The sequence below is a fragment of the Globicephala melas genome, chromosome 16 (assembly GCF_963455315.2).
Source record: "Globicephala melas chromosome 16, mGloMel1.2, whole genome shotgun sequence".
NCBI classification, from domain to species: Eukaryota; Metazoa; Chordata; class Mammalia; order Artiodactyla; family Delphinidae; genus Globicephala; species Globicephala melas.
Window position 1 is genome coordinate 33,141,934 of NC_083329.1, and position 14,195 is coordinate 33,156,128.

Sequence of the window (14,195 nt, forward strand, 5' to 3'; positions counted from 1 at the left end):
TTCATTTCCTTTCTCATCTGCAAAATGGATATAATATGCATCTAATTAGGGTATTATAGGCTTAAATGGAATAATAATAAATTGAGCAGAAAAAGTACACTCATAACAACCATAAGTGGTATGTTCTGTGTGCTTTTTGTGATGGTAGGTCCTGAATATACATCATCTCCAATCCACAAAATCTGCATTTTTATCCTCATCTTACAGATAATGTTCACAGAGGTTAAATGGATTTGCTTTAGGCCATGTGTCTAGTAAGTGATAGAGTGTTTGAACCCAGGCTAAGGTCATTCCAAATACGACCTCTTTCTATTCCAAAAAGTGCCTGACTCGTAGTAGATGTCATGAAGTGTCTTTTTATTAGATAGTGAGCTTTTTGGTACTTCTAAGGTTCCAAAGCTCCGGACCTTGTTCCTAATAAATAATGGAGTAGAATGAATGAGCTAATGAATGAATATTTGTTTTGGAATCATCCTTATCCGGATAGGGTGAGAAGTTGCTAGAGGCACTTGACTCCCTCCTTCCACATGAGAGCACCGAGGTGAAGTGGAAAGAACACTGAGCCACCAGTCAGAAGACCAGAAACATGGCCCAGTTCTATTCTACCAAAGAGTATTGTTGAGACTTAGATCATGCTCCCTAACCTGCCTCACTCCTGGCTGCATAAAATACTTTGGTGTCACTAGTAATACTGCCAGAAGGTCAATTATAAGATTGTCCTTGACCTGGGTTTTCTGTTTATTTAAAGTTGAAAAAAATAAGCCCTACGTGGAACTCTTATTTCTGAGATCATAAATATTATTCAGTATTATTTTACATCTACTAAATCTAGTCATACTTTTAAGATATTTACGTAAAATTTCCACCACTGAAATGTCAGCTACAGGAGGGCAAGGAATCTGTCTTTTTCTTCACTGCTTCCTCAGCTCTTAACCCAATACCACACTTAGAGTTCCTGAATGAATTGAAAAGAAACACTGAAAACTGAGATAATTATATATAGTTTTTAAGATTAAAAGTGCTATCGTCGTTAGATAGTAGTTATTACAGAAGTAATATACCCTGATTTACTTATTAGCTATAGAAGCTATTACCTTAGACAAGACACTGAGACCCTAGGGAGGGTGGTATCGTTTTTTTTCCCTCTCTATATAAAATGGACATCATAATATTTTCCAAACTATATCATAATGGCAATGTTCTTATGAGCTAATGAAGTGAGAAAATAGAAAGCAATTTGGAAAAGAATCCATTTGCTTTACCCATTCCCTCATGCCGCCCCCAACCCCTGCTACCAAGTCTGAATAAGGTGCCCCTCCTGATGGTACAGCCACCACTCATTTCATTTCATCTCATTTCACTTTACTTGCCTGCTTCTCTCTCTCTACCCCCCCAGTCCATCAGCTCTGCAATGGCAGAGAGCCTGTCTGTTTTGTTCTTTGTTGTATCCCTGGCTCCTAGCCCAGTACTTTAGCACAGAGTAGATTTTCAGTACGTATTTGTTGATGGACCACATAATCTGCTTTATCAATATAAGGAATATTGTTATTATGATTATTATCATTAAATGTTTTACTTCTATTTTAGGCCATGGAAGAATTTAAAGACCAGGAGGGCTGGGAATACGCTTCTTTAATTGGCTGGAAATTTCACTGGAAACAGCGTAGTTCAGATACCTTTCGCCGCAGATGCTGGAGGAGAAAAATGGCTCCTTCGGAGACGCATGGCGCAGCTGCCATCTTTAAACTTGAAGGTGCACTTGTAAGTAATAAATAGCCAAAATTCAAGTCATATTCGCAGAGGGAAAATACATGAGTGTTGGATATAATACCATCGACGCCAGTACTGTAAGACTGCACATAATTTGGGAGAAAGCTGCACATCCTAGGTGCTCAATAATTTTGTAGAATGAAAAGACCATTTACATATGAAAGGTTCTAAGAAGCATGTTTAATATTGTTTCATCTAGCCTTTTCCGAGTATATCTGTTCCAAAACCTTTGCTTCAGGTGACATCTGTTAACATCCCTTTGGATCATACTTTGGAAACTACAACTGTTCAACAAACAAAGAAAGTTAAATAGGCAGATGTGAGGGGAAGGAAAACAGAAGGATGCTTACAAAATTGGAGAACAGTTCATGTGGAAGCACAATAAAAAGGCAGAGAAGAAAAAAGCACAAAGGTGGAAGGAATGAATAAGAAAGTGGTCATGGTTGATTTAAAACAATGTGGTAGTCAGGGACCATTTTTAGAAATTTGTGTTTGGACACAAGCTACTTTTATATTTCTACACAGTGACCCTTCTCTGTTCTTCTTCCACTGCTCTTTTTCCTCCTCCCTTCCTCTTAATCCACTTATGTATCCTTTATGCTCCTCCTTTTTTTTTTTTTTTTTTCTTTCACGGGCAGGGTTTGGTAAACCTGGCCTTGGTGGGTAGAAAGGCTGGCTTCGACTTCCTGCTCTGTCGCTGTCCTGGGCTTTATTCATCGTTTAAAAATGGAGTGATTGGGGCTTCCCTGGTGGTGCAGTGGTTGAGAGTCTGCCTGCCGATGCAGGGGACACGGGTTCGTGCCCTGGTCCGGGAAGATCCCACATACCGCGGAGCGGCTGGGCCCGTGAGCCATGGCCGCTGAGCCTGCGCGTCCGGAGCCTGTGCTCCGCAACAGGAGAGGCCACAACAGTGAGAGGCCCACGTACCGCAAAAAAAAAAAAAAAAAAAAAAAAATGGAGTGATTGGATGAAGAAAATCTCTTTTAAAAGCGACCATTCCATTTGTTTGTAGTTCTTACCTCTTCATTTGTTTTTAGGCATTGTTAATTGGTTTTCCTGACTCTTATTTTAGGGTGCAGATACTACCGAGGATGGAGATGAAAAGAGTGTAGAAAAACAGAAACACAGCGCCACTGCTGTGTTTGGAGCAAACACTCCCATTGTTTCCTGTAATTTTGACAGTAAGTTTTAAACATGTATTTGTGTTTTTCACTTCTATGACGTTCATCTCAAGGAAACTCTTTGAATTCACCAAATGTGATAGATAAAAATCCCTTTATGCAAATGTGACTTTTATTTACATCACTTGATGGAGATGATTTTTTAAAATATAGTTTTCAAAATTATATTTGGGGTAGAGGGTGGTCAAATCATTGATTTCAACATAATCTGTCTGATATGTACTCATGCTACCTATTAAGCTCCCGCAAAAGATTATTCTAATTGGAAAAAATGTTCAAAAAGTTAAGGTTGGTTTCAATGATAACCTTCAGGAATTTTGGAAGCAGGCCTACTCTGTAATAATAATAGCAAATACTCATATAAGTCTTAGCATGTGCCAGGCACTCTACATATATTAACTCATTTAATTCTTATAGCTACCCTAGAAGGTAAGTACTATTACTGGCCCCAGTTTTACAGGAGGAAACCAAGTGCAGAAAGATTAAATAACTTGACCAAGATCTTATAGCTTGTAAGCACTACAGACAAGATTTGAACTCAAGTAGTCTGGTTCCCAGAATCTGTATAATGAATCAAAATGCTCCCCTGCCTCTCAAATTATGTGTGTTTGCAGGGGCAGGGAGGGGTGGCAGCATAGTGGGGAGGGTCGTATATGCATTAATATAATAATGATAAGGAGTATAAAGTCTTTGAAATATCAAAGAAACGTTTAGCAGATAACCGTTTCCTAGATCTGGTGCTGAACTGGTCTGGAAAGCCCTATTTCTATAACTCCTAGAGACCAAGTGTCATTTTAAAGGTCGGCGATGCCAAGCAGTACCCTAAATCCAGGTAGTTTGCACCAGGAGTATGTTCTCGTGATTGACACACTTGCATTGAGCTTCCTGTAGTACTTTTTAAATAAGTTTCATTTTGCAGGAGACAGAATTAATTTGGGAAGACATGTCATCACCACTGTATATGTGTTCTTTACCGTGGGGAAATAGATTTGGGTAACCCATTTATCTGAAACATATATTATCTCCCAATAGAAATACAGTGTTCTGTTTCTTGTAAGTAACCTCCGTCCTGTTGTTTTTAGGAGTCTACATTTACCATCTGCGTTGCTATATCTATCAAGCCAGAAACCTCATGGCTCTGGACAAGGATAGCTTTTCAGGTAAAGGGAAAACGTCTCCGTCTCACATGTTATTACACAGCAGGCTAGCTTGATTCTACTTTTCATCAAGTGGATGCTTTGAGTTATTTCTCACAACAACAAAAAGCCTTTCTGTATTGAGGGTAGTTTGATATGCATGAAGTCAGTTGCTCAGTCATTAGATACTCGCTGAGTATGCCAAGCATGGTTGCTGAGTGCTGGAGAAGATTCATGGTCTTTTAATACTACTAATCATTAATTGATTAAGTGATTAAAAAAACACCTTAAGAAAAGCAGTTTCTGCTTTCTGTTTATAGCTGTGTTTTTACCCCTGGGCTCTTGGGTTAATTGGTAAGTCCTCACCTTTTTATATATATATATATATATATATATATATTTTTTTTTTAGATGTTGCGGGTAGGAGTTTATTAATTAATTAATTAATTTTTGCTATGTTGCGTCTTCGTTTCTGTGCGAGGGCTTTCTCTAGTTGTGGCAAGCGGGGGCCACTCTTCATCGCAATGCGCGGGCCTCTCACTGTGGCAACCTCTCTTGTTGTGGAGCACAGGCTCCAGACGCACAGGCTCAGTAGTTGTGGCACACGGGCCCAGTTGCTCCGCGGCATGTGGGATCCTCCCAGACCAGGGCTCGAACCCGTGTCCCCTGCATTAGCAGGCAGATTCTCAACCACTGCGCCACCAGGGAAGCCCAATATATATATATTTTTTGTAGCTCTCTTAAGTTGACAAAAAGATCACCAGATCACCCATTCCCCTACTTTGGAGTCTATCTTGACCTCCTCTGCTGCCTGCTCCCCAATTCCCAGCACCATCAAACCGTGAGGCTTCATCACCCCTCACACTGACACCCCAGCTGCTTTTGTTGCCTTTGGACTGGTTCTAAGAGGAAGGTTCTGGGCCCCTGCTGCTGGGGGATTTGTGCTGTTGCTAGTGGGACCATGAACAGTTCCTGGGCTCTAGGGGGAGCATTCTACTTCAGGACCTGAAGGCCATCAGAGCTTCCCTGGGGCTTCTATGGAAACAGCTCTAAGAGCAGTTACCTGATACTCCAGCATGCTTACATCAATTGTGAGGTATGTTCCGAGCACTAATATTAACCAACATATGTGAATGGTTTCCTTTTCTCACAAATTAAAGCAGATTCAAGGTTATCTCTGTAATACACATCTCCAAAATGGTTTTTGAAGACATTTTTGAATATTCACCACCAGGGGGCACTCAATCATTGAAAGTCAAAGTTAATTTCTCGACCAAAGTTGCATAAAACTCTAAGCACATTCCTTGCAGTTTGAGATAAAAGATACATCATCAGGACAAAAGCAAGGAATCCCATTCATAAGATGCTGCAATGCTAAAAGCCAAGCACCCTTTTAGCTTATGCAAAAGCTTCAAGTTAGACAGCAGGGTATTGCTCAGACAGGACAGCTCCCAAGCAATTGCAAAAAGGTTTGGTGAAATTATTTAGCATGGAGGAGAAATGGATTACTTCTTTTTTTTTTTCTTATCTTTTTTCAGCTTTATTGAGATATAGTTGACAATATAGTTGTAATATATTTAAAGTGTACAACGTGGTGATTTGATACATGTACACATTGTCGAAGGATTTCCACAACATTCATCGTCTCTCATACTTACCTGTTTTGTGAGTGTGTGAGAACACTTAAGTTCTACTTTCTTAGCAAATTTCAATTATACAATACAGTGTTAGCTGCAGTCACCATGTTATACATTAGATCCTCAGACCATCTTGTAGGTGAAATTTACACCCTTTCACTAACTTCTCTCCATTTCCCCTGCCCCCAGGCACCCTGAGGGCACCATTCTACTGCCTGTTTCTATGAGTTCCACTTTTTTTGTTTGTTTCACATATAAGTGATACCATATAGTATTTGTGTTTCTCTGTCTGGCTTATTTCACTTAGCATAATGCCCTCTAGGTTCATCCATGTTGTCACAAATGGCAACATTTCCTTCTTTTTTAAAGCTGAATTATATTTCATAGTGTGTATCTATATTTTTTTCTTTATTCATCTATAGGTTGGCTTTCATTTCTTCGGTGGTTTACCTTGCTGCACAGAACCTTTTTTAGTTTGATGTTGTCCCCCTTGTTTATTTTTGCTTTTGCTGCCTTTGCTTTTGGTGTCAAATTCAAAAAACCGTAGCCAAGCCAGCGTCAAGGAGCCTACCCCTATATTTTCTTCCAGGAGTTTTACCATTTCAGAATTCAGCCATGGCCATGGTTTTACCGTGTCAGACTTCAGCCGTGGTTATTCTTTTTTTTCTGTTTTAGATCCATATGCTCATGTCTCCTTCCTTCATCGAAGTAAAACCACCGAGATCATCCACTCAACCCTGAATCCTACCTGGGACCAAACGATTATATTTGATGAAATTGAAATCTATGGGGAACCCCAAACAGTCCTACAGAACCCACCCAAGGTTGTCATTGAACTTTTTGACAATGACCAAGTGGTAGGTAATGGAGAATTTCTGAGATGGCTGGGGAATGATGGAGGTTTATAGGGATGTTTGTCGGGGAATTTAAGGATTGCTTGTTTCTCTAGGGCAAAGATGAGTTTTTAGGACGAAGCATGTGCTCTCCTCTGGTGAAACTAAACTCAGAAATGGACATCACACCCAAACTTCTCTGGTACCCAGTAATGAATGGAGACAAAACCTGTGGGGATGTCCTTGTCACTGCAGAGCTGATCCTGAGGCACAAGGTACTTACTGAGTTCTCACTCATCTGTTTTTTTCAGAGTAGCCAATCAAAACACTTGTTAACAACTCCAGGCACTAGTTACTTGAACTAAAGGGAGGCATTGACATTTCCATGTTTGTTTCACAGGATGGCTCCAACCTTCCCATTCTTCCCTCGCAAAGGGCACCAAGTCTGTACATGGTCCCCCAGGGCATCAGGCCTGTGGTTCAGCTCACTGCTGTTGAGGTATGCTGCTCACTTTGTTTTACTGATCGACTCAAATGGATGTGGCTATAGAAATGGAATCTTTTGTCTAGGAATGGAATCTTGCTGCATCTTCTCTTGCTGTCTCCAATTTCCTATAGAATTTGTCTAAAAAATTGAAATATTCTTGGAAATAGAATGCTTGTCAAAGCAATAAAAACAAGTCAATCCCAACATTCCTGAGGGAATCTAGAATTCCCATTTACTGGGAGCCAGTGGATTTCTAAGTTTCCTGTGTCAACTGGAGAACTGGGAGAGAGGAGACGGACTCAGAGCAGTGTGTCTTTATGTGCAGAGAAAAGGGCACCTCAGAGGGAGGTATAGGGAGGGAAGGGAGGAATGAGAAATGCTGACATGTCAGACAGAGCAGATATAGACGGAAGGAGCCTGATGGACAGCGTCCTGCTTACTATTGAGGACTCTCCCTCTGTCCAGTCAAGCACCTGTTACCTGGAGATTTCTGTTCTTGGGGTCTTGCTAAGACTGAGGCAGATGACTTTAAACAACAGCTCTTATTTTTTTACTTAGTGCCTGCATGTCAGTCACTGTGTTAAGAAGTTTACACTTGATCCTCAGAATAGCCCATGATAGGTAATGCTCTCAGCCCCGTCTGCAGATGAGACAGAGAGGTTACTAACTGGCCAGAGTCCTCAGAGCTGTGATACGGCGCAGCTGGGATTGGATCCCTGCACTCTTATCCCTCTGCTTTTCAGCAGCTCAGGTAGGAGAGGTAAATGGGCAAAATCGCTTTCTCTGTATGACCTCCAGGTTTTCTAGAGTGACATTCTCAGAGATTTGAGGCAAATCTGTACAAGTCAGTCTTAAAGAATTTACCAGTTATTAAGACAGGATTTTTCCTTTTGAATATTATTTTTGATATGTTGGGTTTCTTTCCCTTCTCTTTACATTGTTTTCTTAGATTCTAGCTTGGGGCTTAAGAAATATGAAAAACTACCAGATGGCTTCTGTCACCTCCCCCAGTCTCATTGTGGAGTGCGGAGGGGAAAGGGTAGAATCAGTGGTGATCAAAAACCTGAAGAAGACGCCCAACTTCCCAAGTTCTGTTCTCTTCATGAAAGTGGTACTGTATCGAGGCTCCGTAATAGTTCATGTCTGTTGAATAGCTGATTTGTACTTGAAAATGAATATATACAAATCACACACATATTTTATATATATATATTTCCAAAGTCTGTAGTTTATATATTTCCAGTCTGACAACAAATAGAAAAACCCTGCCTTGCAGACAGCATGTCAGTGACTTTTCCCTCTTAGATTCTCACACTGTAGTGATGGTTTCTTAAAGCTTCAAACAACCCCAGTGACACAGAAGTACCTACGAGCAATACTAATATATTTCTCCAGTAAACTTTCCATCTAGTCAGCTCTCTGTAACAGGCTCTTGGTCAATCCCCCAAGAGCGGAATATTAACCCCCAGGCCCTGCGGGTGTACGTGGACCAGAACCCTCTGGATAGCGACTGGCTGGCTGGGGAAGGGCAGCTGCGGGGTGATGGGGCCATGTCCTAAGAGCCCATGACTGTGCCCTGCCTCCACGTGTCCCTGGGTTGGTGCCACTTTGTTCCATCAAAGTTACCCTCTGGTTATTAGAAAGGCAGCAGCCTCAGATCTGGTTCACAGGCCTCCATCATAGACCCTATAATACTTTGGAGCAAGAAGAGGTTACTCCGTCTTTCCGTTTTTTTTTTTTGGTGGTTTTTTTTTTGCGGTACGCGGTCCTCTCACCGCCGGGGCCCCTCCCGTTGCGGAGCACAGGCTCCGGACGCGCAGGCTCAGCGGCCATGGCTCATGGACCCAGCCGCTCCGTGGCATGTGGGATCTTCCCGGACCGGGGCACGAACTCGTGTCCCCTGCATCAGCAGGCGGACTCTCAACCACTGTGCCACCGGGGAAGCCCCGTCTTTCCGTTTTGAAAGCAGTTAAATCCTTAGCTTTTTAAAAAGAAAAATCTTTATTTTTTACTCTACTATACAAAGCATTAAGAAACAAAGGCATTTCTTCAGTTTAACGGGATGGAAGGTCCAGAACCTTCCCATTTCTTTCCCTACCCCAGTCGTTTTTCTGCCCTTGGGGTCTCCAGCACACCAGTCTTGAACTGTAGGGTCTTGGAGCTTAACTTCTCCAATTACAGATGAGGCAGCTGAGGCCTGGAGAGGGGAGCCACCTTATGCAAGTTCTGTCGTGAGTGCCAGGCCCCGTGTGCTGTGCTGCAGTGACTGTCAAGATTGCAGCAGTAGCTACACAGAGCTCGGTGCTGGCTGCATTCACACTCCCTGCATTAAGTCTTCAACCCTGCAGGGCAGGCGTTTTCACCCCTCTTATGTGTGCTTTGGAGGAAACTGAGATGTTAAGTGATTTACACAAGGGGACACAGCTAGCAAGTGGGTGGCCAGAGTTTGGACTTAAGGTCCCTCCAACTTCAAAGCCAGTACTTTTCCCCTCGCGCTGCTACAGATGAGCGCCACCTGGAAGCTCCGAGCCAGAATCCCAGAGTGATCCCCTGGGTCACTCTACCCATCGTTGTTCCGTCCTCAGCCCCTTCCCCACCTCCCAGGCTCTAGCCTGGAATCTAGCCTCAGTCAGCAGAGGTGAGGAAAACCACTCAGTTGATCCCAGCTTCTATTCCTGTGTGAAGACGAAGGTGGAAATCAGCTGAACCACGCACCAGGCAGACCCGAGACCAGCCCGTGATTCCCCAATCAGACAATGTCACCAAGGCTACCAAATTCCATATAGGGGAACCAGGAGGCATGGAGGAAAAATGAGCATCCCATTTTGGCATTGAACTTCCAGGGCTGAAAGACTCTCAAGCCACAGTTATCTCCCGTGAAGGTTCAGTTTTATCTCGATCTAAATTTTAACTAATTCTAGCTAAATGCTGATTTCACATCCTGTTACAGAGCAGAGCCAGGTGCTAAGGTACAGTGCCAAGCACTTCACATATATTAATCCAGCACCCCTACTCTTATTAAGGAGATCACTGGGACAACGAAGAGTTCCCTAAGATCCTGCAGCTGTCAGTGGCAGAGCCAGGGTTTGATCCTGGCTCGGAGCTCAGGCCCTTCAGCTCCAGGCTGCTTGCTTGGCATGTACATTACTGAACTGCTTGCTGTGGGTCCCAGGGGCTACACCAAATGGGCAGAAAGGGCCTGGGTTGGTCCCTTTGGGGGAGTTAATTGGCAAAGCTGCCCTTGTCAGGTCTTAAACAGAAAAGTGACACCTACCTCTGTGACCCCCAGTTTTTGCCTAAGGAGGAACTGTACATGCCTCCGCTGGTGATCAAGGTCATCGACCACCGGCAGTTTGGGCGCAAGCCCGTTGTGGGCCAGTGCACCATTGACCGCCTGGACCGCTTTCGCTGCGACCCTTATGCAGGAAAGGAGGACATCGTGCCACAGCTTAAAGGTAAATGCAAGTCTCTAAATAGCATCTTGGGACTTTTCATGTTGAGTTGATTTAATCTTTACAAACTCTCAAAGTAACTACTCATTGTCCAGATTTTGCAGATGAGGAAACACTTTGATTTACAGCATGCTATGTAACTTTCCCAAGGTAATATAGTTAGTAAGTGGCAGAGCTACCCTTGAATCCTGGCCTTGTTTGAGGGGACCCAATGCTCAAGCTATTACTTTCTGAATTATCCTGCTCCTGGATGAACATGATTTTTTGTATCATCCAGCAGAGAAGGCAAGACAATGGGTGATTGCAGTTTGCTGTGATAAGTTTTTTTAAAAATAAATTTATTTATTTTTGGCTGCGTTGGGCCTTCATTGCTGCGCGCGGGCTTTCTGTAGTTGCAGCGAGTGGGGGCTACTCTTCGTTGCGGTGCGCGGGCTTCTCATTGCAGTGGCTTCTCTTGTTGCAGAGCACGGGCTCTAGGCGTGTGCAGGCTTCAGTAGTTGTGGCACGCAGGCTCAGTAGTTGTGGCTTGCGGGCTCTAGAGTGCAGGCTCAATAGTTGTGCACCCGGGCTTAGTTGCTCTGTGGCATGTGGGATCTTCCCGGACCAGGGATCGAACTCGTGTCCCCTGCATTGGCAGGCTGATCCTTAACCACTGCGCCACTAGGGAAGTCCTGTGATAAATATTTTGATGGGGAAATACAGCGGCCCCTCCGTAAGCACTGAAGGAGTGGGGGATTTTTATTTTAAATTGCTTTCCATCTATTGTCCTGCCTCATTAATGCATCACAACATTGTTGTGATATAATTTGAAAAATATGATTTCATTGTTATCTATCGACGAAAAAATGACACCTGCTGGAGTTTAAATTGCTGGCCTTGGGTCACATAATTAATAAGTGATAGAGCAGAGTATAATACTTTTGGGTTCTATACTAAATAATAACTAATTAATAGTATTTTGCTCTTGTTTATTCAAGAATTACTTGTTTTTTAATTTACCCTGTGGCAGAGACTGTTAGGGGCTGGGGACTGGGTCCCATCCGTAAACAAGATCCCAGAGCCCCTAGGCTCATACGATTAAGCCCAGTGGAGAATTGACACCCATTCATCTGATCGTTGTAGCCTCCAAACCGAAACAGATGTCTTCTATTTGAGAGCCGTTCTGCTAACCAGTTCTATTTAATCTTCCATACGGTTTGGTATTGATTTTACAGAGCCTCTGAAGCTCATCTGCTATGTGGGTCTGAGCATCCTGTATCCCTGATTCAGAGAAGAGAGAAAAAAATTCACAGTCACACTTGAGCAAAACCCTACATGTGTTTATCCATACATTTCCCATGGAAAGCATTTTTGTGCTGAGTTGATGGTGCCTAAAACAGCAACATTTTTATAACATCAAGGATTAATGTAACTGCAGGCATTCTTTTAGCTGGGCTTACTTAATGGAGAGAAACTGTTTTCCTAGTGTTTTTCCTATTGCTTTCATGAGAGAAAGTTCTTGGACGCAAATATGTGAAATCATGAGGAAGGTACAAATGCTGCAGATTTTCTCTGGCCCCAGAATCGCTTGTGTAGACCTACTCGTGTCTATGGGTCAGGGTTAGGCAGAGGTCTCCTGGTTCATGATTCTTTGTAGTTAGTGTGAAGTGAGGTCAAGGCTTCAGAAAGCCCCTGAAGAGGAAACTCCTTAAGGTGTATGGGGAGCACAGTGTTCCCAAGGCCAGAACCTGTTATTTTAGATCAATCTGATAGTTTCTTAAAACCCAACTGAGGTAAGAGTTGAGGAATGGACTTGGTTGGCCTAATGTTGGAAGCGCACAGAATAACTTTCCTCCTGTCCCCGAGGCTTTGTGTACGTGAGGATTGTAAAGTGGAGAAATGATAATATAGGAAGGAACTTGCATGCAGTTGTGTTCCAGCATGCCTTCCCACCTGGCTGTCCTGTTCTGTGTTGCTGCAGTTGTTGGGAGTTGGAGGGGAGCTATCTTGGAAGCCTAGAGACTTCTGATAGATCTGGGGGTGCCACCTAGCAACAGCATAGCAACTGGCGTATCATAGATGCTCAATAAATGTCAGTCTCCTCTGCTTCCCCGGTGTTCCGCTGATCATTTCTCTGACATTTACTAAGGGCCTGCTTTGCTCTGGGCTCTGGTATGATGGTTAAAACACAAGCTTTGGGGTCAGACAGACCTAGATTACTTACTTTCACTTGTGATTGTTTAACTGGAAGCAAGTGACTTGCTTTCTCTTAGCCTCAGTTTGTTTGTTTTTTAACCTCTATAATGGGTATAATGCCACACATATCTACAGGATTTTTGAGGGGTTAAATGAGATCATGTATGTAAACAGGTTAGCCCACTGCCTGGCACATGGTAGGCACCTAAAAAATGTGTTTTCCCTCCTTTATGTCCTATACATCAAATGCTGGGTTAAACACAAAGTTCTTTTGCTTGGCAGAGTTTGTTCTGTCTGAGTTCTGCCCTCCTGTTGAATGTCTGGCTGCCTGATGCCTTCTTCCATAAAGGGTAGCCGTACCTCTCATCCCACCCAGCCCCAGGCTGAGGCTTCAGCACCCCCTTCAGCTGAACTGAACCTGGTGAGCCCAGGGGCTGCTCCTGAGCTCTTGCTCTAACCTCACCTTCCAGAGCCACAAATATTCTGGGAATTATTTAAAGCCAGGATGTGTGCCTTTTCCCTCTGTGTACACTGTGAGAGCCACGCCGAATGAGCCACTGCAACTTCAGCCCTGAAACGTGCAACTCTTCACCCTGATTTGCTTTTCTGTGTCTTAGAACAGATTCCATGAAAAGGAAGCTCCTTTGGTGTAGCTCCCTCCAGCCCCCATTGCCCGACCTCACTCCTACATCCTCTAAAGACATGTGTTGACACAATTTTTTTTCAGCATTTCCTGTGTACAGGATTGGGCTAATTGTCTAAGATAAAAGAAAAAAATGGGCCATAAAGTCCCCTTTAAAATGTCTAAAACTGTATCATATTTTGGGAAAAGCAATGAATTGGGTTATTTTTCTACATTCAGACGTGGTCTTCTCCATTTAGTAAGTCTCATCCAGGAGCAAACTCTGCCTTCCACTGTGTGGCTGTTGAACTTGAACTTGGAGTAGAATGTTCACCACTATATTTTTGTAAGCATCTTAGATTATGAAATTGTCTTGCAGCCTCCTTTTTGTCTACCCCACCCTGCCGGGACGTCGTTATTGAAATAGAAGACACCAAACCATTACTGGCATCAAAGGTAGGCTTCAGAACTGATCATTGGATGATGTCAGTTTTATCTTCCAGGCATCTAAGCATTAGGTGAATTCAGTCAAACAACCATTCAGTGCAACTAAAATAAAATAACAAACCAGCTTATCACGGTAAAAAACCTGAATCTTATACTGTGTGGACTCATGTCCTCTACGGTGACATTGTTTGGACTCATGTCCTCTACCCTCAGTCACCCAGGATACTTAAAATATACTCAGACCTGTGCTCCACTCTCCACGAGGGAGAGGGATCTAGACAACAGTAAATTTTAAAATCTCCCCAAGTGATTCTAATGTGCAGGCAGGTCTGAGGACCTTTAGTGTGGACAGTCTGAATGATATCATTTGCAAGAAAGAGAAATTTCCGGAGCAAATACACAGCACCACAACGTTCAGAAGACGGATACATGTAGCACACTAGCTTTTTCCCCCA

At 43.1% G+C, this 14,195-nt stretch overlaps 1 protein-coding gene across 1 annotated transcript in view; it reads left to right on the forward strand.

Moving 5' to 3' along the window:
• Window positions 1-14,195, forward strand: part of MYOF (myoferlin) — a 155,550-nt gene that overhangs the window by 107,938 nt on the left and 33,417 nt on the right. The window contains 9 exon segments of the mRNA XM_030865110.2: window positions 1,588-1,761; window positions 2,843-2,951; window positions 4,034-4,111; window positions 6,400-6,581; window positions 6,674-6,832; window positions 6,958-7,056; window positions 7,994-8,155; window positions 10,334-10,499; window positions 13,673-13,749. Of these exon segments, the coding sequence (XP_030720970.2) occupies window positions 1,588-1,761; window positions 2,843-2,951; window positions 4,034-4,111; window positions 6,400-6,581; window positions 6,674-6,832; window positions 6,958-7,056; window positions 7,994-8,155; window positions 10,334-10,499; window positions 13,673-13,749 (1,206 nt within the window).